General features: G+C 47.2%; 1 protein-coding gene and 1 long non-coding RNA gene across 3 annotated transcripts; both read right to left on the reverse strand.

Annotated features, from left to right (window-relative positions):
• Positions 1–6,754: 6,754 nt before the first annotated feature.
• LOC121110756 lies at positions 6,755–16,998 on the reverse strand. 2 transcript variants are annotated; one of them, XR_005859957.1, is made up of 6 exons: positions 16,790–16,998; positions 12,576–12,684; positions 8,268–8,398; positions 8,076–8,175; positions 7,052–7,123; positions 6,755–6,887 (listed from the first exon to the last, which is right to left on the reverse strand). It is a non-coding gene; the product is annotated as an uncharacterized LOC121110756 (long non-coding RNA). The 2 variants fall into 2 exon arrangements; XR_005859958.1 differs by lacking the exons at positions 12,576–12,684; positions 16,790–16,998 and adding an exon at positions 9,775–9,879.
• A 5,285-nt stretch (positions 16,999–22,283) lies between these two features.
• FOXI3 (forkhead box I3) lies at positions 22,284–26,416 on the reverse strand. Its single transcript, XM_015285933.4, has 2 exons — positions 25,513–26,416; positions 22,284–23,846 (listed from the first exon to the last, which is right to left on the reverse strand). Exons 1-2 carry the CDS (start codon positions 26,207–26,209, stop codon positions 23,257–23,259), a joined length of 1,287 nt encoding a protein of 428 aa, XP_015141419.2. The 5' UTR covers positions 26,210–26,416; the 3' UTR covers positions 22,284–23,256.
• Between the last annotated feature and the right edge of the window lie 966 nt (positions 26,417–27,382).

Raw genomic sequence — 27,382 nt, forward strand, 5'->3', positions numbered from 1 at the left:
ACTGAGTGTCCTGTGTTTAGTAGCACAGAAATGCATCTGTGGTTGGTTCATGTGCCCTTAATGGCAATATAAGTAGTAGTAGCACGGTAATGTTATTTTCCTAATAATATTCATAACAGCATTCGGACTTCTAAAATCCACTTGTGAGGAAGAAAAACAGACCATTTTTGGATAGGGGTACCAAGCTATGAGATTTTAAGAAGAGCTGTCATTTGGTATCAAACTGTGCTTGCTGTGACAGCAGTGATTATACAAGTCATTGAATAGCCCATGAAATTCCAGGGTAGATAACTTCAAAAACCTTGTGGTTTTTTGTAATTAGTAGTCATTGATCACCATGTACTCTTGTAAGAGAAGGTATCAAGAATGTGTAGTTCACTGCATGGTCTTTCAACCTTATGATTCTATGTGGTATGGTGGTGCTGTATTGATGGTAGAACTAGGTGATCTTAGAGTTCTTTTCCAGCCATAATGACTCTATGATTCTATATATTCCACATCATTCATGTCTAGGTCATACAGCATCATTTGTGCAGAAATATAGCAAATGCAAATATGAAAATGATTGCCAACTTTACCAATATCTCAAAGAACAGAAGTACTATACAATTTGTCTGTAATCTTAACATAATCATGATTAAAAAATTATACAATTAGAATTTAATTATTTAATCATGCAACCATAAATGTGTTTGCATATCTGTTGTGAATGAAGCCTGCATCATCTCAGGGGTGGCTAAATGAAAATTCTTTTTAGAATGAGAACAAACCTGTGTTGAAATATAGAATTTTCACTCAACACTTCAGCATCACCACCAGTAACAAAAGGATCTGAAAACGAAAGTGTGCAGTCACACAATAAGCGCAGAACTGAGCACACGTGTGCTGGAGGTCTACTGAACTGCTGTGTTATCTTGATTGTCACAATTTTGATAAGACTGAAGCTTTCTTTTGTATTTTCCTAGTCTATTTATTTTCAAAAGAAGTGCTGATTTTTCCCAAAGATCTTTCAGCCTCTGAAATCCAGGGCTGAGTTCCTCTGTGCCTGAACTCGAGCATGTAGTTGGAGTCTCCTGCAGCAGGTAGAAATGGGAAGGGCATGGTTGTGTCTTCAGGTGCTCTCATCAGAAATACCAGTTGAAGGCAGTAATCTCCCAGTAAAAACACACTGTCTCAGAGTCTTTGGCACATGTCTTAGTGAACGAGCAATTATTATCATACAGCAGAGGAACCCACCTGCTGTGCTGAGGGCTGCTGCAGAAGGAGGAAATGGGTATGGGTATGGCCACGGGGTCTGAGCAAAATCAAATCCCACCCCATGATAGCTCTGTTTGGAACCACTGTTCTCACAGAAACCATCGGGGATAAGAACAGAAGACAATCCATAGGAATAAGAAAACATCAATATCTTAGATTTCTAGATGGGGAGCTGAGTCACAGGCATGTAAACATCTATTCCAAAGCCACGACTTAACTTAATTTTCTGCTTACTAGCCCAGTGCTCTGACCACAAAATTGCTCTGGGTGTGAAAGTTCCCATAATGATGAAGCAGCAGAGAAGCAGTCAAACTCTCATTTACCTAATAAAATAAAATGGTTATGAATCGGGAAGGAGGCTGGGGGTTTTGGAGAGCTACTTTTGCAGTAAAAGATGTCAAACCCTCTCATCACTTGTAGTGACACACACGTTTCTCATCACATCCTGGCCATCCTTCCCATGCTCATCCACCTCTCCACCAGCCTCACTGACAGCTTTCTTTTTGGTAGATCATTTTGATACAGATTTGAAGGGACACTCTGACTAGGTTGATGCTCAGTCATAATGCAGAAATCCAGGCTGGTGGCAAGACAAGTCTCTCAAATATCCCAGTGTGAAACCAAATCTAGAAGTACCATTCTCTATAGTAACAGAAGAAATGATTCTGTAATTTAGATCCAGAAAATGTTGCAGGCTATTCAGATGTGGCATGATCACAACCAGTGCAGCTAATTTTATACAGTCAAGTATGAAATATGTCCATAAGTTTCCCTGTGTCAATGAATGACAGGGAGTGCTGAGCTCACTGCAGAGCATTGACTATGTGCTCACATCCACTGGGCATGTTTCAGCATCTCACCTCTGTATATTCATGTCTTGTGCGCTAAATGATCGTTTGGAAGATGTTGAACACGAACAGAAAAATATAATAAGGGCGTTTAGCACATTTTGTTCATACTTAACAAGTACAAGAAACCATGTAATGGTAATAACCTTTTAATACATGACCCTTCTCCATCTTGCTGTCAGATCAAGAATTCCCTTGAAGGAACCTGCTCCATCACACACCACTGGGTTTTTGCAGGGGGTATGCTACATCCCATTATGGGATGGGCAAACGAATGAAAGCATGCTTGGAAAAGCAGAGGAAGGAAATTGAAGTGATCTGGAAACTGTAGGGCATTTTGACTACCCTAATTTCTGCATGAGTAAATTTCGTTATTTAATCTGCAGAAAGTTTCTCTTTCACCAACAGCCAAATGCACACAGGGAAAACAGAAATCACTATGAGAAGACACTGGTATGTTTGTGTGTGTATTGAAACATGTTAGGGTTCCATTGTCTGCAACTGCAAGAGCATTTGCTCATCACCACAGATGCAGAGCCCAGCTCAGATATATGAGGTAGGTGTGCATGGGAAACATGTGGGCTCTCCTGTCTGACAGGAGGCAGCCCTCCCTGCAAGCACAGTACCTGTAAGTTGCCCCATATCCCATGAAGGAAAAGTTTTCCTGAGTGAGAATTACAGTGCTAACCCCTGGGAAGAAGGGAGACATTGCAGAGCTGCAGGCAGGAGCCTCTTTAGACAGACTGATGAACCCAGGAGAGGTGTTCCCAGCCTCCAAGCAGCAGGTGGATCTCAGACAAGATCAGGAGTAATGTTATCTCAAGTGCCTTTCTGCCAAAGCTTCCTTTCCCTTTCCACTCATGGAAGTCTGTCCATGCACTCTGCATTGGACTGGGTAATTGGAGTATTTACGTACAACAAATGCTGAGTTTCCGTTGAGCTGATTGAGACTTTGCCAAATTGTGTTTTGTTCCCTCTTGGCTAGTTTTCTTTGAGCTTTACAGCAAAAGTGTCACATCTTTTCTTTAGCTGGGCGTGTTGCATTTGATTTTGTTAAGCTATATCTGATGGCACTAACCAGCAGTAAGATTCAAAGTCGTGCAACATGTTCTGGCACAGACAGCATTATGAATTTACACATATGGTTGTTCAGATCTCGTATCGAATATCCTCTGGCATCAGATCTGAAATTAATTGTATATGGCAACCAAAGACACACAGTATCTGTCTGCATAACACAAAAGAGAGAAAGACCTTTGCTGTATCACCAGATCTCATCTGGATGAATGGCAGGCATCCCAGCCAGCAGTCAGGCATCCCTGTTGCTTTGAGCCTTGCCTCATGCTGTTCCCATGGTCCCTCTCTCCCCACACAATTTCTGTTCTTTTTTTCTGGACCCATTCATGCCACAACGAGCTAACCAGCCATCTCGTGGCTAGAAAGTTCCTCTCCACCTTCTTGTGATTATCTTGTCCATTGACCTGGTTTGGATGTTGACTCCTTTGGGCATGGTCAAGCTCATTCAGTAAGGCTGTAGGCAGATATCCAGTGCATGAGAATGCTAAGATCAACACTATTAGGATTTTCTGCAGGAAATTGGTTTTCAGCCCTTCAGAGCTGTGTGTCATGCAGAGCAGTGTGGACGCAAGAAGTCATCACTATCTAGGAGTCCTTTGGGAAGATGGATGGAGCAGAGGGATTTGGGTCTGGGAGCAGCACAAGGACAAAAAGAGCTGCATTTTCCATTCACAAAGACCCATCACAGCAGTGTATTCTGGAGTAGAGATGTTACTCTGTCACTCCTAACCCCACTGACATTCTTGACTGTTCCCAATGACTCAGGCTGGTCACAGCAATTTACTATTACACCATTAAAATACAATTATATTATTTAGATTACAACTACGAACTTGCTACAGGTCTGTCTTGAGACTTCAGCATGTGGTTCTCAGGGTAAGTAAGTCTTCCACTGAGGAGTTCTGGTTACTCATCTGACTTCCATTTCCTTTCCCAGTACATAGTCTAAAGTCCACATCTTTCACTGAAGTTCCTTTTTTTCCATTTACTGATGTCATCAGTAATGTCCTTTGTGCCATGGTACATGGAGCCAGCCAGCTCTGCCATACCAGCAAACACTGGAAGACTTTAAAACCCCTAGACCTTCTACTCATAGTAATGAAACCAGGTCATGGGATGTGAGGGACTGGATTCGTAGAATCATAGAATCATTAAGGATGGAAAAGACCACTAAGATCATCTAGTCCAGTCATTGTCCCATCCCCACAAACCACATTCCTTGAACACCTTCATCACTTCCCTGGGTAGCCTGTTCCAATGCATTACCACTGTTTTGGAGAATAAATGTTTCCTAATATCCAGCCTGAACCTCCTCTTGTGCAACTCAAGGCCATTACCTCTCATCCTATCTCTGTTATATGGGAGAAGCAGCAAACTCCACCTCACTACAACCTCCTGTCAGGGAGTTGTAGAAAGTGATAATGTCTTCTTGAGCCTCCTCTTCTCCAGACTGAACAAACCCAGTTCCCTCAGTTGCCCCTCATAAGACTTCTGCTCCAGCCCCTTCACCAGCTCCACTGCTCTTCACATTCACCTTCATGGATCCTTCCACCTCTTATGTGAACTTCTCCAAACCCACAACAGACTTTACAGGAGCTGAGAGGAAGGATATTCTTGTGAATCTTTCTTCTGTTCTGTCTGCCATAGGCCTCTTATGTCACCTTGAGCAAGCCAAGAGCAGGAATTTAGGCACTTTAATACCAATAGAAATTGACCTCAAGGTGAACAGGTGCTTGAACTGAAGTGGGGCACTGATGCATTTTCAAAGTTGTTAATATATTTGCCACTTGGTTGATGGGATAAAAAAAAAAGGCTCATGAAGATCTTGAATACTCTGGCTATAAGTCTCCGTGAATGCAAGAAGTTACATGTCAGTGGTGCTGTGTATGAGCATATGAGGGTTTCTCCTTTCTGCATTCAGCCATCTGTAGGTGGAAACTGCTGTGAACTGGTTTCTTTAGTTTCCTCTGAGGTAGAGGAAGAAGAGCAGGAGCCCCAGGAAAGTGCAAAACCTTTCTGTGGTAGGCAGAGTGCCCATGCTTTCCCTTAGTGAGGCTACAAGGAAAATACTAGCTCAAACACTGACAATAAATTGCGTGAATTCAGATTTCTGTGTTCATACTTAGTGAAACCATTTCCCCCTCATTAAAACATATGCAGCTTTGGAAGGAGACTGGGATTTTATTTCATCTAATCGCTGTGTACCTGTCCATACCCTTTATATAATGCCATTAATTCCATGAATTCACTCTAGACCTCCTCACTGGGAGCCTCTGGTGTGGAAGGCAATGCGTAAATGTATAACATCACCATGGGCCTGTTTGTAACGATACAGTGGAGCATTAAAATTTTGGGATAAAGTTTCTGAATATGATTTTAGACAGCATGTTAAAGTCACTGGGTCATTGCTTTGATAGCTCCGACTGTGAATTGCTCAGGTCTGCTCAAGCATGCAAACCCTTCATGAGCCACTCTGTGACAGTGCCACAAAACACATTGGCTTCACATCACAGCTTCTCCAGCTAGACCAGTCACTGGCCAGTGTGCACCATGCAGTAGCATTTCCCACACAGGAGACTCAGGTGCCCACCATTAACTGAGGCCTTAGAATCATAGAATCATTAAGGTTGAAAAAGACCTCCAAGATTATGTAGCCCAACCATCTGCAACAAACACTACTAAACCATGTCCCTAAGTACATTTACTCTTTACTTAAACACCTCCCAGGACAGTGACTCTACCATCTCTCTGGGCAGCCTGCTCCAGTGCCTCATCACTGTTTCAGAGAAGAAATTCTTCCTAATCTCCAACTTGAACCTTCCCTGGAGCAACTTGAGGCCATTCCTTCTTGTCCTATTGCTCATGTTCCTCTGCTTTTCCTGTGAATGTCCCAGTCATGCAGTAAACATAGAGTCCTGGTTCATGGTCACCCATCTCTGATGACAACTTGCCTTCCTCCATCCCAGTCAACTACGGAGCTTAAAGACTAATTTATGCCAACTTATTTGAGATTCCCCTTGTCTGTGTCTGGAGCTGTTCTCCGTGGTAAGGATCAGCAGATTCATGGCCCATCTTAGCCAGGAGTTGCAGCCACAGGTCAGGACGGGCACCTCTACCAGGCCCAGGCATTGCTGAGGGCAGTGTCTCAGAAAGCTCGATAAACCAGAAAGTTTGGAGAACCCCAAAAAGAAAGCCCTGCTAAATCATTGCTTTTCAAAGAACCTACCCTGGAGCTAGCTAACTGATCCTTTAGATCTTTCCTAAGTCAGATAAGAAAAATAACCTGGCAGTAGTCATCAAAGGGAGATTGATGCATGAAAAGTCAGTTGTGCGGAGACCCTGAAATCAAAGGTAGAGGGTTTTCAGACAAGACTGATGGGACTCAGAAGCACAAAACCCATGGAAATTTCCACCCCTTCCCTGTTTGTAAGAAGCAAGGTTTGAACTACTGCTTTTCACTGAGTTGTTCTTCCCAGTTACATCAAATGTCTTCTGTGTTCTCTGTCTCACATGACAAATCATTTCCAGGGACATGAAGATGAAGAAAGGAAGGGAAAGGCAGATAAAGGAATAGGCAATCTTCTATTGTTATTTTGGCTCAATAGGAAACAAGTGAAGTCTACACACAGGTAACGGCAAGTGTTGAGGCCATGTTGAAAGTTGAGGGGTGATCTGAGCCAGACTGGCTGCTCTTGTGTTCTTTTCCTGACGATGAGAAAAACACTCAACAATTAGATGACACTTTAAAACATCTGTCCTTCACACTACACTTTGAGGTGGATAAAAGAGGTAGACACCACTGTCTCCTGCACTTCGGGCAAAAGTGCTTTCTAAGACGCTGTATCTCCTTGAAGCAGGATTGTTCTTACCTGTGGGCATATGCCTAAGTAACATCTGAGTCAAAACTGGCCAAGGAAGGTTAAGGTCCCCTCTTTGAAGGCCTACAGATGAGACATAAAAGAAAAAACAGGACTGAGCAGCAGAAATGAAAAGTGTACAAACAAGGTGTTGTCATAGGATCCAGCCTGTGTCTTGCCAAAATGCCCATAAGCCAGAGATCTTGTCTTATGTTGCCATATGTCACATGCTGTAAATAAATTAGTTTGGTTTTGGCTGCCTGCTATTCCTCTCATTGTAATCTCTTGTGTTTCTTTCTATGTATAATTAAGAGCCAAACACTCAGAAGAGAGGGAAAGTCACTAAAAGACCTGCTGACATTTCCTTTGAATAGTAGTTACCTCTGCCACTAGAGGGGCTGGAGAAAGCTGTTGAAAAAGGAGAAATACAAATAAGATGGAGAAGATACACCTCCAGGCTGAAATCCAAAGATAAGCACATATGCACTTTTCAACTCCAATTCCTACCTTTTTGAGATTTGACTCAAAACAAACAACAGCAGCAAAAAATCCAACACCCACAATGCACTAAAGAAACACCATTGGTGAGGAGGACAGTGGGGATGCCTTCCCTTCCTTTTCATTTCCTCAGAGATGTCCATATTACTTTGGCCTCGGAGCAATCTGCAGATGGTGTGAGGTTCCATTCCTGCTTCACAGTCTTTCTGGGATGTCAGAGTGGTCCATCCCTACACTGAAGACATGGTTTCTGGACACACCCTGGATAGCATAACTGGGCTTTCAAAACCAGAGTATGAGTGTTTGGTGTTCCTCAAGGATGCCCTATGCAGACAACGGTAAATAATGCAGGGTATGGAAGTCAAGTCCACTAAAAGGTAAGATATTTTTGCCCCCAATAGCATGTATCTGGTTTGTCTCTCTATCTAGGCTGAGGTCTATCCATTTCAAAGTTCATATACATTTCCTGTTGAAGTGTATGAGCAATCACTTCAATTCCATGCTGAAAGGAAATAAAGCTTGAGGAAAGGCAGCTCACAGTGCTGATGTCCCAGGTGTCAAAGGAGAAGGATGTGATGAATGGCATCTGAAGAGCTTTCCTCTTCCTGGCCCAGGCCTGCATGTTGGCCAGTGTGTCACTGGTTTTCCAAGGGAATGGAGGAATAACCAAATCAGTTGCAGATAGACAGTCAGGGCTCACATTGCAAATGTCTGTATGGTAGATGCTTACTTCTGAGATGTATACTCCACCTTTATACATTTGCAGATCATCAAAGATAAGGAGGGCATGTTTCATCAGCCAGATGTAGAAGTTGAATCAAAGAACAATGAAGTCTGGCTCTGAGAAATCCTATTCCTCTTCTGCAATGAGAATGGAAGAGCTGGTGAGGCACACACCTACCTCTGATCAGAAGAACCTCACCCATGTGGTCCCTAAGCATGCTGCAGGAATATTCTTCAGAAAAATTGAAGCCAGTGGGTGTACCAGGGGATATCACTGTTGACATTAGAATCTGCTGTTTTGATTTTATTCTAAGGTAGAATATATATGTATACATGACTTATTATTTAGAGTATTAAAACATTGAGATTTTGGAGCAAAATATTGAAAGCGAGTCCACATCTGGGTACTTTCAATTTATGAAAATTTTCCAGGGTGTTATTTTAAGGAAAATATGACAGTAGGGTCATATTTTTAACCTTATTTCAGCTTTAGAAATAAACAGTTGACAAGAGAATTTCCTGCAAGCAGGAGATTCTCTTTTCCTGAAGAAGTCTACTTATGACCAAACCAACTTTTGTGCGGGAAGTCAGTCTGACTTCTGTAATGACCCTTGAAAGTATTGTAGAGAGATCTATGGTATTTATACATAATTATAATCAAATTCTGACTATTCTTCATCATTTATTGCATTTACAACATGCTATCATAGAATCGTAGAATGGCCTGGGTTGAAAGGGACCACAATGATCATCCAGTTTCAACCCCCTGCTATGTGCAGGGTCGCCAACCACCAGACCAGGCTGCCCAGAGCCACATCCAGCCTGGCCTTGAATGCCTCCAGCAATGGGGCATCCACAACCTCCTTGGGCAACCTGTTCCAGTGTGTCAACACCCTCTGAGTGAAAAACTTCCTCCTAATATCTAACCTAAACCTCCCCTGTCTCAGTTTAAGACCATTCCCCCTTGTCCTATCACTATCCACCCTCATAAACAGCCGTTCCCCTTCCTGTTTATATACTCCCTTCAAGTACTGGAAGGCCACAATGAGGTCTCCCCGGAGCCTTCTCTTCTCCAAGCTAAACAATCCCAGTTCCCTCAACCTTCCCTCATAGGAGAGGTGCTCCAGCCCTCTGATCATCTTAGTGGCCTGCTCTGGACCCACTCCAAGAGCTCCATGTCCTATCAAAAGATCTCTCAACACTTGCCAAACTCAGGTGCTCTCACTCTCTAATCCTTTAAAATGTTTTAAACTTTTGAGGGAAGAGATTTAAATTGCCAGCAGGAAAAAAGAATGGTTTTTGAAAGAATACAGTTATTCCAATGATTGTTGTTCATATTATTCAAGAATATTTTCTTAGTTTGGAGTTTTTGTTTACTTCTTCCTGCACAATGCTAATTACAAGGATTAATAGATTAAGTATGTGGAAGCTTTGTCGGATTGTTTATTTCCAAACAAGGTTGAAGTACCTTTTAGAACATTTGTTAATGAAAAATGACCTACTCACTGACTTACCTAGAGTAGCTGACACTGCTTTGTAACATGCCCTGTTTCTTATCCATTTCGAATTAATTCAGCCCAGAGGTGAGATTACAACCTGAATAAAAGGTACAACCCAGCCAAAGCACTTACCCAATGCTTTTTATAGCATTTAGAGACTTTAAAGACTCTTTAAGACTCTGAAGCTCAACCTGGGGATTCTAAAATACCAGGTTTATTGTAATCCATAATTCTGTCCATGCTCAGAGAAATATTCCAACATTATTTAAATACACATAAGGGAAAATCACTCTGAAGGTGTCTTAATACTTTCAAGAACAACTTTTGCTGTTGTTCAGCACAAGTAAAGGAAAACCTCTTTGCAGACTTCCATCTGCCCTAGCTGAAAAAGCAGCCGAAAAACAAGCCCTTGCCTTCTCTTTAGGTTGGGATAATATCTCCAAAGCACTGGGGGATCTACATTTTTATTCTGTGTTAAAGGGAAAACTCCCTAATCTCAGATTATTAGGCTCACAAGGCAAAAGGGCTAAGTTTGGACCATGTGGGACCAATCATACCAGTACCGGTTGCCAGGCTCTCACTGAGCCAGGGAGTTGCCTACTTGCACTAGTGTGGATCAAGGTTCCTTCCAGGCACCTGCCACAGCTGTTCCTGGTTAGATGATGTAACAGGAATTTTTTTGGTCCCTTTTCTCCCAGTATTTAAAATAACAAGCCCTGCACAAGGGTAGGGTTGTGACTCTGGATGAACACAGGCAGTACTTTCTCATAATAGAAGAGCCCATGGGAAGGATTTGGGGGTAGAAGTTGGAATTCAGGTGCATTTCTTGGGGTGTTGTAGAATAACATGGAGTGCTCCTGCTTGGCATTTTGTGCTTGCACCATGGGCTGGCTGGAGTTCATCACAGACTGGTAAGGGATGTCACAAGTAATATAATTCCATTTCCCTTAGTGTCGTCATCCACGTTAGAGATCTCCATCTCCTGTCTTCAGGAATGGCAAACACTAGCTACAGAAAGGGGTGGTGGCACATTCCTCCCTTACTTTCCCTCAGTGATTAGCAGGTGCAAGACTGCACTCAGTGATAAGGATTCTTGAAGATGTAAGTGTGCTTATCACAACATCACCTGCCCAGAAGGGACCACAGTGTATCTCCAGTCCAACCCCTCCATCAATCCAGGCTCAATTCTGAACTCAGACCATCTCACCCAGCTGTTGTAAACCCAGCAGGTTTGGAAGAAAATGGGACAGGTCAGGATCCAGTTCAGCTTTCTCTAAGAGCACATCCTTCCTTCTTGCTTTCCAAGCAGCTACATTTGTTATTGAGGAGATGGCCTGGCTCCAGCAGCGTGCTCCATGTGAGTAGGCACTTGCCTTTAGGGTACCAGGATCAGCCTGAACAAAACTTTCAGGACTGAGGTTTGAGCTTGCACTGCTCTCCTTCTAGCACACATAGCTCCTTTCTGCAGCTTCCCTTGGAGATCAGCAAAGGGCAGGAGGAAATGGGGCACCCCAATGTTTTCACCCAGCTTAAAAAGCAGAAAGGGGAAGAAAAGGCTTTCCTTTTGGGGTAAAGTTCTTGGGACCCACGTGAGGGCAAAAGAAAAGCAACTTGTGTGTGCGCAGATCTTACAGTGGAAAGATCTCTGCTTCCCAAAAGGGTTAACGCACCCTCTCTTTTTCTCCAGTAGCTTCATGGCCCTCACAGCTTTCATTGTGAAATGGGTGCAGGTGTGGGCTATGCTTTGTTGATCACAATCCCTTTTGCAGAGGAAGCTTTGAATATGTTTGACATAATCAGCTCACAGCCTTTGCCCGCACTCTTTCATAAACAGGCCATTTTCACATCCTTTTCATGGGATCCGACAGGCGGAAAAATAATTAATGTTACCTCAGCCTAACAGTGACCCAGCTTTGATTCAAAAAGACGGCATGTTGCATAAACTAACCATTTAATTGAGTGATAGAAAAAGCCCACATGTATCAATTCTGCCTCCACGTATTATGATTACTGGGGCTTTGCACGGATTGTGCTCTCTTGGTCATAAAGCAGAGCTTAAATTCAAGTCCGTGAGGTGCTTTCAGAAGGACCAAGTGAGCATGAGCTGGGGATTATCCGTGTTTACGGTGGTGGGACATGGGAGCAGGGGAATATGTGGGTGCTCAGCCACCATGGCGCATGTTCAGGTTAAGTCCAGGTCATATCACAAATCCCTGTAAATTGAGAGTGGCCAGACATTATCCAGCCACAAGCCATTTGGGATGCTGAGGGCACTACACCGCCACCTTGCCGTGACCTTGAAGCCAAAGATAACCAGGGTACAACACAGTTAGGATTACACTTAATGTGTACAGGACAGAGTCACCCTTGAGGTGACCAACCAGAAAGAAATGCCCAAGATGAATCTCAGTTACATTCAGATAGGGTCTTGAGGCACCAGTGGCTCCTCTAAAGAGCCATCTCCTCTTGTGGCTGCAGAAAGACAGCCATTTCAGAGGTAGATAAACCAGGAGCCTCTACTCTTAACCACATAACTGCAGTTTGGAGGTATCCAGTACCAATGGTGCCTACAAGAAGTTGTTTAACACAATTTAAGCACTTGCTTTATTTATATTTATTATCATTCTTTTCCAGAGCTTAGGAGTTCTAGAAGAGATTATTGGATATTTCTATACATGCAAGAAAACATCAAATTAAAACACAATTTAGGACAGGGAGGAGCACTTGAAATCCCCCTTCTCATACAGAAACAGATAGCAAAGCGGAGATGGATTTGACTCTCATCCCAGCAAGGCAAACTTCCTAATCCATCCTACCTCTGGGGATGTCAGGGTACCGAGTCCTTCCTTTGGTTATTTTTCATCTGCACAATCTTGCTAGGTTGGCAGGCATCTATGTCAGGCCCCAGGTCCAAGTCACTGGGATCTGCAAGCACAGCATTGTTGGCTAGCTAGAGCAAACTCCTTCAGATACCAGAAGTGCTTTGAAGGGCTGCTGAGAAATGTACCTTTTCAAGAAGATCCCTTCCAGGGAATGTGTTCAAACCAAGCCAACATGAAACCTTGGGGTTGTCTGGAGGGACTCCAGGTGGTCACAGAATCATTAAGGTTGGAAAAGACCTCTAAGATCTAGTCCAATCATCCATAGATCAGTGCTCATGAAGCACAGTAGTAGGCTTCAGAAGATTGCTGATGTAAGGACTCCTGTGTTCTGTGTAAATTGGAGATGAGGAACAATATAAGAATTCACCAGGTATCATGGGCCTGTGTTGGCTTTAGTATCTGATGTTCTGTCTTCTGCAGCCTGAAATGGTTCATCAGGTGAGTTTTGTGATATCTTTATATCTCAGGAGCTCTCCGTGTTGGCATCCTCTTTCCCCAGTGCAGCTTGTAATGAATGATGCATTTCAGCCAGTTGCATTTAGTTTCATACCCACTAACCCAATCCCTTGCATTTCTGCCTGTCTTTCAACTCTTCACACCTGCAGGTATTGGTCATGTTTCTACCTTGTCTGCCATGTTACTAACATCAAACTACTCTGTCTGTCACTCATTCTCATCTTTCTTGTTGGTCTTCTCAGTTCTTTTTTTTCACAACTACTCATTTACAGATCCAAGTATCCCAGTTGTACTCAGTGAAGAAGAAACAATGATCTTGGTGTTCACCAGTGGTGGTGATGGTATCTGTGGTACAGGAACCAAGATCTGGTTCCTCTGCTGACCGGTGCACAGCCCATGAAACACCACAGGGGTGGCCTCCACAGTGCACCCTCTCCAGGAAAAGGTGGATGGCACCACAGGACAGGTTTCTCCAGCTCCCACAACTATGCTCAGCAAGGGTTTGGTATGCTCTCCTTGCCTTGAGAACAGATGTAGCCTTCACTGCTGTTAAAGTGAGTCTGCACGGACTGAATTTTACTTTTACAGCTATTTGACTTGTAATGTGTCTCCAGCGTGGGCACAACTTGGGGCTCCATAATACGCCCAGACTGTGTTCCTCTGAGCTGCTCTTCTCTCTCATCATGGAACCATTGCCAGGAAATCCCAGGGGTGGCCTGGGCCTGACTGCAAGAGATTTGTGTTTTCCCTGGAGGTATTCAAGAAAAGGGTAGTTGTGGCACTTAGGGACATGGTTTAGTGGGCATGGTGGGAGATGAGTTGATGGACTAGATGATCTTATAGGTCTTTTCCAACCTTATGATTCCATGACTCTATGAAATGGGATGTTTTGGTTGGGTGAGTTAGAGTGCCTATGAACTCCTGGAGCTGAGATCTACAGGGGTTAAATTGTTCAGGTCCTTCCCAAGAGCTGCTTCCATTACAAACTCAGCATTTGTAATGCAAAAGCTCTACACTGGCAGAAGGAAGACACTTACTTAAATCACAGTGAGAGCATCAGGGACAATTCTGCTGCCTCCTTGCCAGCTCTCATACCCAATCCATCTTCATCAGTACCTTCTCCAGTCTATCCCTCCACAGGGAGCAGTCTATATCATCATTATACTGCATAATTCCCCTTCGTTTACATTTGGGAATTCAAAAGGATACAAACAAGGATGTTGTCAGTGCCTAATTCTGCCCTCATCAGAACAAAGCGGAGACAACATGAGCAGTACTGAGATACCCTTCTGAGGGAGGCATGGAGAAATTCATGCCCTGGTGAGGTTTTACATCTGCAGAGCCAGAATGTGCTTTGAGACATGAACTGCATGAATGATCTGAATGCGATGTCATCATGTTCACCTTTATTTTGGAGGAGCCTACAGATTTTGCAGCCTGCGGGGATGGCAGCTTGCTTGAGGCTCGATCCTGCCTGCCCTGATTACAATGGGTATTACCTTACCCTGCCTGCTCATTGCCCCAGGAGGACTGAAGGAGTGGGATGCTCTTCAAGGTGTGCGTGGGGTGGGGGATCAGCCCCCCTCAGTGAAAGAGTTTTAATGTGAAATAAGATCAAACATCACTGCCACACCTCTACCTCCAGCAGTTTCAGCCTACACAAGAAAGGGGAACGTGCAGAGGAGCAGAGCATGAGTACTCATGCTGTGGCTGAGAACACTGGGGAGGAAGGAGAAGAGGGGAAGGGAAGGAAAAAGGGAAAGGAAAAAAATACCTTTTCAGCACTGTTATAATACCTTGAGCTGAAGAAGCAAAATTGACTGCATTAACACTCATGGACCTATTTGGATTTGTTGCCTGAGAGCAGGAAAACTTGAGAAGATTATGAAAAGAGAAAAGAATCGGAGATTAACACACAGAGTACATTTCAATACTAGTGGTGGGATAATTAAGGATGTAGTCAAACTCTGAAAAAATCTTTATAAACCTGAAAGGGATTTAAGTCTGAATGTGATTTGGTGTGACGCATCATCACTGGTGTGCCCAACCTTGATTTTTCTTGGCCAGTCAGATGCTGGAAACATGACCTAAAAGAATAGTTTTGGGGCTGAAAATGTTGAGGGGGGAATGGAAAACATAGTGGACTCTCTTTATCCACTGGAACAGGAGAAGGGAGAATTTCCCTTTACCTCTAGGACTGGAGGTGATGGACTACAGACAGCAGTGCTGCTGGAAAGCCTGCATTGGTCAGAAGATAAATTCCTGTACCTTCCAGTGAAACACAACTGGGAGGACTCACTGCCCAGGAGAGCCTTTGTTGAGATCTGGGCAGCGGTTCACCCATTCCTGAAGCAGACCTCAAAGAACAAACCAGGTGCACTGCACTGATCTCTCTGCATCTGTTCAAATGGGGACAAGGGTGACTGGTTCATATGGAGATGCTTGCAATGGGAACACCTGAAGCTGGTGAAACCAATCCCACCCTTAGCAGAAAGTAGAGTTTTGGTGGGAAGCTGGCAGCCAGGTGTGCAGGTGGGCAGGGAGGGCAGGATGCAGTTTGCATGTGTCTTCTGAATGTGAGCAAGGTGTCCAACTCCCGGAACAAGCAAAGCAAATAGAGTTGGTGTAGTCATAGGGGTCTCTGGGGGCAATTCCTCTGCTGCAAAGCCATGTGTTTTCCCATGAAGATCCTTTCATGGTGGCTTGAAGGCAGAAGTCAGTGTTCTCCTGCTTCTAGCACCCTTCCCCTCTGCAGTACTGAGCATCACTTTCTCCCTGTGAAAACAGATTTCCAACAACATGGGGCTCATCAATCCACCAAAAAGTAGAGGAAGTAGGTCTGAGAGCAGGCATGCTCAGAGCATGGCAGCAGCTACGTGGAGGGATACAAGTGCAAACGGCATACATTTGTGAGGAGCGAGAGTGCTGCTTGGAGAGAGCTCAGACCGGGGTGGGATCAGGTTCGTGTCGCACCCAGATGCAAACATGATTGCACTGAGGGTACAGCACTGGAACAGGTTGACCTGAGAGGTTGTGGATGTCCCGTCCCTGGAGATATTCAAGGTCAGGCTGGATGGGGCTCTGGGCACCCGATGGAGCTGTAGGTGTCACTGTTCATTGCAGGGGAGTTGGACCAGATGGACTTTAAGTGTCCCTTCCAACTCAAACGATTCAATGATTTCTGCTAAAATACCTGAGCAGACTGAAATGAGTGGGAATAGATCATGTGTTACTGGTCACTCCAGCAATGAGCTACTGGTGTTATTCCTGGCAGGTTCAGCACATTTCCAGTTGTCTTCTGATTAAAAACAAGACTTAGACACTATGGAAATCCCTTGGGAGAGAACCAGTCCCTGCTGAGTTGAACTGTGGGGTTTGGAGAGAAGATTAACTGCCACTGGTTGTGCTTGGCAGGAGCAATGTTCCACCAGCAATACCCATGCTCCTGTGTGGAGATTTAGGCAAGAAATGTTGTGGTCCATTGTGCTTTCCTATAACGACACCAAGGAAGGATGGCTTTGGAGGTGCGCCAGACATCAGGGGAGGACAGTTTTGTGATGGAGGCACTGGGAAATGAGGGTTTGATACCTATCTCTGCTATGGCACTGTGTAACCTTCAGCACGTTGCTTCCCCGTGGTGCTCCTTGACCCCTGGTGGTAAAGCAGGGCCAGTAACACTTCCTTGGTCATACCTCAGAACATCACTTTTCTAGGAAGGGAATGAAGTTGCTGAAGCAATTTGAGTATCTTCAGTGCCCATTCAAATCAACAGGACTGACCAGAGCTCTGCACTGCCTTCTACTAAATGGAGACTTGAAACAATACTTTCAGCTGCACTGCTGCAAATACATGAACATAAAATGGCTCTGTTGGATCAGGCTGTTGATCTCATTGTCCTGTCTCAAACAATCCCCACAGGTGGTTGCCTAGGAAAGATTCTATCACACAGTGGTAGCTCATGAAAACACATTACCACACTCTCATACTTTGTAGTTAAGGCACTGTCTCCCCAGTCCCTGTTGGGTTTCCTTTCCATCAGCCTGTCCAGTTTCCATGTAAACTTCCATCCTCCTGAAGCAAGGAGGTCCCATCTCATCCCCACTACCAGAAGAGACCTTCACTTCCTCTGGTCTTGAACCTGTTACCTGGTACCCAAATGTCCACTTACTAGAATCCACTTAGTGGATGTAAAGTATGAAAATTGCCCCCCTCAATATAATTTTGCCCTATTGGTGTATCATTCACATTGCTTAAGGAAGGCTAGGCTTGGTTCCGCCACATAACAGTTTAGACTTGGAGCTGAGCACCAACCCTGTGCTTTTGGGATCGCTGGTTCTGCTCACACCAAAGCTGGAGTTGAGATGAGAGAGTTGTGCCCCCCTTAGAACCAGCCTAGGAGGAAAACAGCACAGTTCAGCCCTGCTATTTAATTAGATATAAAATGAGCACCACCCAAAGGGTCCCAGGGTAGCTTAACCATTGATCCTGACCTGATTTGTCTGTGTTTATTGTAAGCAAGGCCTGGCTGCATGGTGAAAGCTTTGCTTTGTCAGTAAATCCCAGACACAATGCAGTGCAGGGAAGGGAAAATGATCCCAGGAGCATAGGGGAGATGGCTTCTGCTCTCCTATGGCAGGCAATTGCCAGGATCAAGCCCACAATATTTCATTTTCGGATGTGTAATCTTTAGCTCCTTTTACGTGTCCCGGGGCAGTCTCATAGACACCACCTGAAGTATATTAGAGCCGGGCTGATTATGGGTCTGCTCCAAAGCCCTCTGAAGTCAGTGGGAGTCTTTCCCCTGACTTCACTGTGTTTGGGGCAGGCCCCGGATGAATATCCCTCGGGTGAGACAGTTTAATCATCCATTCAGCAGTACACAAAGCAGATCACATACACTTTTAGCCTGCATTGTATGGTGTTATGAAATGAGAAGATTATTTGATATGATTCAGAGATAGCTCAGGTATAAGGCAAAAAAAAAAAACAAAAAACAACAAAACCCAACACCTTTGATGTTTCACATTACACTTCAGTTATTCCTTGAGGGGCCAATTCTCATCACCTTACCCAGGTGAATCTTGTGCCTGGTAATTTGGTCAAAAACATTCCATCAGGCTCCTTTTTAATAGAAAACATTTGGGGAGTGGGAGTTCAGCTTGATGGAGATTTCTGCCAAAGAGAAGGAAAAATAAAAGGTAAATCTATATATTTCTTCTCAATAATCAGAGAAAAAATAATTGGGAATAAAGTTCTGTTTTGGAGGGTTTTTCTAAGAGGACAGTGAAATTAGACTCTCTTTTGTCAATGTTATCCCAACAATTGCAGTCTCTGTATGGAGCAGCTGTTTCTAGCTGAGGCATCACCCACCACTGCTACCATCAGCTAGGTCTGATTCTCATCTTGCTTCTCTTGGGTCAAGCCACAAAATGAAGTTTTGTCCCTCTTCTTTCAGGTACTGCCTCCCACCAATGAGCAGGAGAAGATTTAGATTCATGACATTCAAAGTCAGGTGAAGCCTGTAGGGCTGGTGGGGCATTAGCTAGAGAAGTCTGATAAAGGTTTTCCATTGTTAGAAATAGAGCAAGGGAAAGATATCCCAAGAGTGATTTCCTTGAACACTACTACATCTTTTGGACTGGCCCTAGTGATTGCAGGGAAGTGTTGCCCTCCACCAGTGTTACAAAGGCAATCAATCCTTCTGCATAGGCACAACATGGATGGTTTTCATGGGCTTGGTGAGTGGCAGCACAAAGCAAAAGCCTCCTTCTTCAGAGGAGATGCAAACCACAGTCCATGGCCAGTAAGCAGTAATTGAAACTGTCTTTCTGAAAGTTGGCGGGTGATGAAACCCAGTGTGGATGGCTGTGTTCTGCCTCTCGAATCCCCTCCCACTACCCTGCAATATACTGAGTTTTGCTGGGGGTGGGGGGTTTAGCTTCTCTGGCACAAGGGTTTCCTTTGTTGATAGGAGCTGGGTCTCCTCTAGGGGACTGGGCCAATCCAGCTGTACTGGCAAAGCCTTTGTAATGTGGAGCAGCTCAAGTGCAGACCTGTAATGGGCGCCTGCCTGAACCTTTGCTGGCACATCAATAGGGCCAGAGCTGAGCAAAGTTAAACGACCCCGTGCTGGAGAAGTGCCACACGTAGGAGCCGGCAAGCATCTGTGTTACTGATCCAGTGCGGCGCTTGAAACATCTTTGGACTTCCTTTCAAGTGAGGACTACCTAATTCAGTAGTTGCGTGTGCAGTGAGTAGCTGGAAGAGCCAGTCCTTGGCTGGAGGTGTCGGAGGTGCAACCGTGGTTTCACATCAAGTACAGCCATGCTTGCCCAGTTACGGCGGCATCTTTCTGGCACAAACTGAAGCCCAGGAAGCACTCCCTGCCCATCAGGCAGCACTGCTGTGCTGTGTGGATGCACAGGTTGCCCAGAGAGGTTGTGGGGTCTCCTCCTTGGAGATATTCAAAAGCCATCTGCGTGTAGGCCTAGGCACCCTGCTCTGGTTGTTGCTGCTGGAGCAGGGTTGGGCCACAGGGACACAAAGATCCCTGCCAACCTCAGCCATGCTGTGATGAAGACGGAGGCCTGAAGGCTGGGAGATGGTTATTTCCCTCTGGGAGGAGGCAATGCCCCGGCCCAGCCTGGGAGGAGGCTCATTGTCATGGAGAGCTGCTCATCCCATGGCCTTGGCATTCGGAGGGGAATGGGGACTCAGAGTGGGACCAGCAGGCTAATTGCCTTTGTCTTCTCCCTCCTTCAAATGGGGAATCGGGGTAAATCCCCCAAACCCATGACAATAGCCTGCTGCTTTTAAGTGTCTTTCGTTAAACTGAATCCTCTTGTCCTGCCTCTCCCAAGACCTGGGCGTTGTTCATTAAAAGAAGAGCCTCTTGTAATGACAAAAGGAAACCTAAAAAGGCTGCCGATAGCTCATTATCCCAGCTCCCTCCTGCATGGTAGGTGTCTATTTGCTGAATGCTACTCCCAAGCGTTCCTTGGGCAGTCTCCTTTGTCATGAGTATCCCGGCCATGGGGCGATGTGTCCGGCTGCGGGGTCACTTTCCCTGGAGGGAGCAGGATTTGCCGCAATGGGGACCTGCCAAAATCATCCTCCAGCCCATCACCACCCCTCCGGATTGGGGCTGGAGTACTGTGGTGGATGAACCTTTCCCTTGCTTTGCTCGGCCAGGTTCTGTCTGTGAGACCAGTCAGCCAACGTGGCATGAAACATTACGGAATGTTTGCTGAGGACAGACTGTCAGAGTTTAGCAATGCAAATTTACAACTGATTTGGGATCCTCAAGAGTAAATATTGGATATTAAGAAAAAATTCTTCTCTGGTCTGCCCAGGGAGGTGATGGAGTCTGGGGATATCCAAGATCTGTGGAGATGTGGCACTGAGGGACGTGGTTAGTGGGCATGGTGGGGATGGGTTGGTGGTTGGACTAGATGGCCTCTTCCAACCCTAATGATTCTATGATTCTATGAAATGTTCATTGGTACTACCTGCAGAAACATACAGCTGATGAGAGTGGGGCTACATAAAACATGAAATTAATCTTCTGGTTGGAAGAACATGAGCTGAAAATATCCTAGAGTGGCCCATTTCTTGCTAATGTTTGACAAGAGGCTGATGGAGCTGAGAAGGGGTGAAACAGCCACACGGGTACATGAATAAGCAATTCCTGCCTTATCTTGGGAGGGAATCCCAAGTGTTGGGAATCCCTCCACCATTTTTAGATCAAATGCTGCAGACCCAAACCCAAATAAAGCTGTCTCACTGCTGTGATTGAATCATAGAATCATTTGAGTTGGATGGGATCCTTAGAGGCCATCGAGTCCAATCCCCCTGCAGTGAACAGAAGCTCCTACAGCTCCATCAGGTGCTCAGAGCCCTGTGCAGCCTGACACTGAGTATATCCAGGGATAGGGCATCCACCACATCTCTGGGCAACCTGTGCCAATGCCTCACCAACCTTATCGTAAAGCACTTCCTTATATCCAATCTAAATCTCCCCTCGTTTAGTTTTAAACCGTTTCCCTTTGTCCTGTGAAGGAACTTGGGCAGGATGTGCTGACCACCTTGGCATTTTGCTAGTGGCAATCTGCCCTCTCTCCCCCTTTTATCATTACCTCTGCATCACCTGAAACGCAATTAAAAATCAAGACATGGAGGAATTACCCCTAAAGCCAGGAAGATTGTATCTCTGTTGGGGAGGGGAGAGAGAGAGGGGGATGAGGCAGGAGTTGCCACTCGCCCACTGGTCTCAGCTATTGCACAAACAGTGGCTGGCCAGTGCTGGGGAAAGTACTTGATCCCAATCCCAAGCACATGGATGTCATCTGACATTTCGTCATGGCTTCATTATATTTTGGATCAGGCCAGTGGTTCATCTTGCATTACTGCCATATACACGTTAAGCATGTAGCCAGTGAAGAGGCACTGCATCACACTGCCAATGATATTGTTTTCTGAATAGCCTGCAGGGATGGCCTTACATCATGCGAGATGCATACACAGTTAATAGCTGCGATTTCATGCTTAACTTCAGTGTTGATGTTACATTCCTCTGGAAGAAATTTATACTTATGTTCCATGGCTGCACGTGGAGCCCAGCAAACAACGTATGCAAACAGCAAGAACTGGGGATTAATGGTTTTGCATAAGGGATGCTGAAGGAAAGATTCTCTGTAGTGTGTTTATGGTGGAGGGCTCAGCCTGGTCTGCCAGGTGACCGGTCTGACTTCTCATTTTAGGCAGGTGCAATCTGATCTGAAAAAGTAACTTGCAAAATGGATGAGGGTCGAGGCAGCCAAGCTCAGCCTTGCTCCCCCCTCTCCCCCCCTGCTTGCCAGTGCTGTGCTGGAACCAGCCCTGCTTCTTTTCCTTTTGCAATCTTTTATTATTTTGACTAAACCAGGCTGAAAAGAGACAGTTGTCATTCAGATGACCATCAAAAACAAACAAACACAAAAGCCCAGAGTGCCCACTCTGCACTGGGAGACCACAAAAGGCAGCAAATCAGCTCATGTGCATCTCCTCCAGGCGGCCTTTTTTGTCTTTCTGCAGATGAAATTGTTCCTAAGCCTTTGCTCCTTTCGCCCCAAACCGTGCGAAAGCAAAACCTGTCTCCCACAGAGCTCCAGGATGCCTCAAACACGCTGAGGAAGAAGCAGGCAGAAATCCACCACAAGTTAACGTTTTATTCCCAACAGCTGTTCAGCCTGAAAAGTTTTATTAATGCGCTAACGAACAAAAACAAAACCAACAGAAATAATCAAAACCAACGAAACAACAACAACAACAACAACAAGAAGGGGGAAACGGAGTAAAATAAACTTTAACCAAGTTGAAAACATTATAAATAAGTACAGCTCCAGAGCATAATTTACAAATATAAAACCACATAGAAACATATGTACAGGAGAGTTACATTACATACAAATATGTATAAAAATACCCCAGTGTTTATTCTCGTGCTGAAGCTGCAAGGCTAGAGTTATCTTTGGTACTAAGCTCAGGGGAAAAGATGGCTGTACAAAACACGGCCCTGGCTGCACAATGTGCCACGCATGGGACGACAGAGCAAGCCTGGTGGGGACCTTGAGGAGCTTTTGGGCAGCTGTTTTCCCAACCTATCCCCTCCCTGTGCATCGCACACTGCAGGACCAGGGCAGGAAGGGCTTACAGAGGCAATCGCTGGCAGAAGAGTTTTTAATACATTGTACAAGGCACTTCATAGGAAATCTCTTCATTATTTTTTTTTTCCTGTTCTTTTCTAAGACTCACAGAACGCCTACGCTCGGTTCTTGCTGACACAGCATTTTATGATTATCGTTTTTTCAACTTCGTATTCTACATTCAAGATTAAAAACCTCTGAAAATGGTAATTCAGTTCACTTTCATCTGCGGAATGGAGATGGCAAAGCCACCCAAAGCACCTAACAATTTCCAGGACGGGGAAAAGATTTTGCATCTGCCTTTTGCTGGTGTTTGTGGGGTGTTTTTGCTTGGAAAGGTGAGAAGATCTGTTTTTCCTGGACGAACTCCCGGGAAGCGTCCACATTGAAATGCTGTTTGCAAAAGCACACGGTCCTCCATGCTGCCACGCACACACCTGCATCTCCCATTCCCTTTGCAGCACTGCCCCGGCGTCCTACACCTCCGTTCCATCTCGGGTGTAGATGAGGCTGTTGACTGTGAAGTTGTAGTAGTGGTTGTACTGGGCGCCCTGGCTGCCGCTGCTGGGATGGAAGGAGCTGTAGTAGGCAGGGGAAGGTCCCGCCACTCGCTGCAGCTGTTCTGGTGAAGGCACCTCCTGAGATGAGCTGCTGGAAGGGGTGAAAGTGCCGCCGCTCAGCTGTCCAGCAGAGAAGTTCCTGTGATGCAGGTCAGTGCTGAGCCCCCCCGTCAGCCGGCTGCCTCCGCCGCTCAGCGAGCTCATGCCGCTGAAGAAGGTGCTGAGGCAGCTCGGGGTGGATGAAATGATACCGGAGGGAGAGGAGCTTTTGGGATGGTCCCTGGCAGAAGGCGATGGGTCCAGCTCTGGGGGTGGGCTGTTTCCACAGGGTTTGCCTGAGGCTGGGATGGGTCGCTCTTCTTCGGCCTTCAGGCCCCCGAGCGAGGAGGCCGCAGCTGTAGTCGCGGGGGTGTTGGGCTCTGAGCGTCGCTTGCGCTTGCGCCGGAAGTTCCCGTTGTCAAACATCTTCTCACAGTTGGGATCTAAGGTCCAATAGTTTCCTTTTCCTGGCGGAAAATAGGAGAAGCAAGAGAGAAAGTTAGCTTCTGCTCTACTGCGGAGGGATAAGTAGTATCCAACCAGCGCAGCAACCCCACCTGCTCCTCCTCTGCTTGTTGTCCAGTACAAGAATCCAAAACCTGGCCCTAAAACATCATCACTCCTTCCCATGCAATGCCCTAGTGAACATTAAGGCCACATAGATGAGGGGATTCCCCACCACAGACTCAACCTCTACTTCAGACCTGCCTGAAGGGAACATGAAGCGGGGCTTCCCTGGCTCTGGCTGCCTCATGGCAAGCAGGGATACCCACATCTGCAGCATGTCCAAAGTGGTAGAGTCCTTGCCATGGCTCTTCACAGAAGAGCTGGCGGAAAGATAGGCCAAGAGGAAATGGCCTCAAGTTGCACCGAGGGAGGTTCAGGTTGGATATTAGGAAAAATGTCCTCTCTGAAAGAGTGGCAGTGCATTGGAACAGGCTGCCCAAGGAGATGGTGAAGTCACTATCCATGGAGATACAACACTGAGGGACACAGCTTTGTGGGCATGGTGGCGATGGGCTGACAGCTGGACTTGATCTTAGAGGTCTTTTCCAACCTTAATGATTCTATAATTCTATGAAAGACGGGTTCAAGCTGCCCCATGCCCACTACTTTGTCGCAGGAGGCTGTGGTGCCATTAGCTGTGTCCACACAGCTGATGGGAGCCATGACCTTGCGGTGTCCCCCCAGAGGCCCCAGTCCTGAATGTTCCCATCCCACGCAGCACTGTCCCAGCACACCCCAACGCTACACCCACTCCTGGGCACTGGCTGTGCCCTGGAGACAGGCCGGCGAGAGCTGGGCAGGGAGGGGAGCCATGAATCACGGCCAAAGGATCCAGGCCTTGCACAACCAGCACTCCTGGCCTCAGCCCACCCGGCCTGCCCAGACAGGGGGACTGAGGACTGGGGCCAGCCGCCATCCCCTATGGGAAGCAGTGGTAGACCCAAGGGGGTCAAAAAGAGCTTGATCACCTCAGTAGGGGACAAAAGGTGGGAGAGCTCCTCACAGCCCAGGCTTGGAGGGGCTGAGGGCACCTGGTCTCTTCATAGTGGCGGGGATAAAGGAGCCTGGGGATTGCCATGAGTGGACAAGGGAGCCTGGGTTCCTCACACGTATAGCTGTGTGGGAACAAAGGAGCCTGGGCTCCTCAGCACTGAGCTCATGGGGTACAATCAAAGGGATGGCCACAGAGGAACATGAGAGCATGGTCTCATGTGGATGGCCATGAGGGAACAAGGCAGTTTGGTTTCCTCAGAGGGTTGGTCATGAGGGGTACAAGGACCCTCGTCCCTGCACAGGGTTGGCCATGAGGGAATGAGGGAACAGGTGAGCCTGGTTCTCTCTCAGGGATGGCAATAAAGGGATAAGGGAGATGGTCTCCTCATAGGGATGGCCATGATGGAACACAGGAGCCCAGTCCTCTCATAGGGATGGCCATGAGCGGACAATAGAGCACTGTCCTCCCCATAGGGATGGCCATGAGGGGACAAGGGAGACTGGTCCTCTCACAGGGATGGATATAAGGGGACAAGGGAGCCCGGGGACAGCACAGTGAGGATCCCACACTCCCACATCCCCTCACATCCCCGTCCCGGGGGATCTGCGCTGCCAAGCGCCCCCCATCCTCACCGGGGTCGTCCTCGTCACGGGGCACCTTGCGGAAGCAGTCGTTGAGGCTGAGGTTGTGGCGGATGCTGTTCTGCCAGCCCGCCTTGCTGCGCTTGTAGAAGGGGAAGTTCTCGGCCACGTACTGGTAGATGTGGCTGAGGGTGAGCTTCCTCTCGGGAGCACTCTGGATGGCCATGGCGATGAGCGCCGAGTAGGAGTAGGGCGGCCTCACCAGCTTCAGCAGCTCCTCCTGGCTCGCCAGGCTCAGCCAGCTCAGCTCCGCGCCTCCCGCCGACGGCGAGCCGGGCCCCGAGGGCGAGCCCACCAGCTGGCCGCCCCGCGAGCAGCCGTACGAGGCGGGCGGCAGGAAGGGCGACGCGGCGGCCCCGGAGCCGGGCGGGCCCTGCAGGTAGGGCGCGGGGCTGTTCATGCCCCACAGGTAGCCGGCGTTGGCGGGAGCCCCGTAGTCCCCCAGCGCGTACCCTCCCGCCCGTTGCCCCGACGAAGCGGCGGCGGCGGCGGCGGCGGCGGCGGCCGCGGCGGCGGCGGCGGCGGCGCCGGGCGGGTGGAGGCTGGGTTGGGGGTAGACGCTGAAGTTCTCGCTGCAGTACACCGCCATCTCGGGGGCCTCCTGAGCGCTGCGGGGCTGCGGGGGCACGGGGGCGGCCGCCGGCGCCGAGGGTCTGGGCTGAGCCTGCTGCAACTCACCGGCGCTCATAATCCCTTGGCCATGCAGGGAGGCTCGCGGCTCCTTACCCCCCCCCGCCCGCCCCGGGCCCCCCCCGCCGTCAAACCTCCCCTTTCGTCGGACCCCCCAAAATCCCAGGGGGGCTGAGGCGCGGCGGCCTTATAGGCGCTGCCGTGCGGGGCCGGCCGGGCGGGGAGCAGCCAGTGGGGCGGGGAGGGAGGCGGGGAGGGGGGCAAGGCCGGGCCCCAAAAGCGGCCATAGGGGAGGGACCTGGGGTGTGTCGGGGTGTGGGTGTGTGGGGTGGGGGGGGGAGGTTGGATCCCGGCTGGATGGCCGAGGGGGTGCGGGAAGCATCCCCCCGTGGCCGTGAGCCCCTTCTATCCATCAGTCCCGATCCGCACTTAGGGAGATTTGGTGCAGATGAGCGCCGTGTGGGTGCCCCGACGGGAGAGCGAAGGGTGAAATTCGCTTAAACTCTTCATTCAGGTGTAATTTTGCCTTTGCGCTTAATGAGCTTTGGATGAGGAATTAGCCCAAATTAAACAAACAAACAACACCGCCGTGCTCGCTCCCGAAGGGCCGGCAGTCACAAGGCGCGATTTTCTAATAGAAGTTGGCGTTTGCCTTCTGCCTGTGGGGAAAGCGAGGGGAAAAAACGCGTCCTTTGGGAGAGGAAAGCTCCCGGGATCCACAGGATCCGACGCCGTCCATAGGGAGACGCCAGCTCCGGCAAATCCCTCCCGTCCGGGACAAACGTCAGACTCAGACAGAAGAATACGAATGTAGGGAATCTTTGCCCGTCGCTTTGAAAATGTAAATGCCCCGGTGTTAAATGCCGTTGTTATACCATTCTGTTTTCTGCCGGTAAATACGCGTAAAAATCCCCTTCATACCCTACATACACGTGCGAAGCGCTCTCCCCAGGGCTGCCACACCACATCGGGATTTTGGGGAGAAGTTCCCATTGGTTTCGTGGAGAAAACTGTTAAAATCGCACATGTACAGCAGTGGGGCTGTTGCAGGGCAGATGTCCCGGGCTTCCCAAATCGCGGGTATCCATCCCGTGTGCGATCTGAGCACGGATGTAAAAACTCGAGGGTTTTCACCATTATATTTCGTTTTAAAACAAATGGACAATTTGGGAGATGGAAAATCACAAGTGTGAGAAAGAAATACAGTGTCGGGTTTCCTGTTTTAAACATA

This window comes from Gallus gallus, chromosome 4, assembly GCF_016699485.2.
Source record: "Gallus gallus isolate bGalGal1 chromosome 4, bGalGal1.mat.broiler.GRCg7b, whole genome shotgun sequence".
NCBI lineage: Eukaryota > Metazoa > Chordata > Aves > Galliformes > Phasianidae > Gallus > Gallus gallus.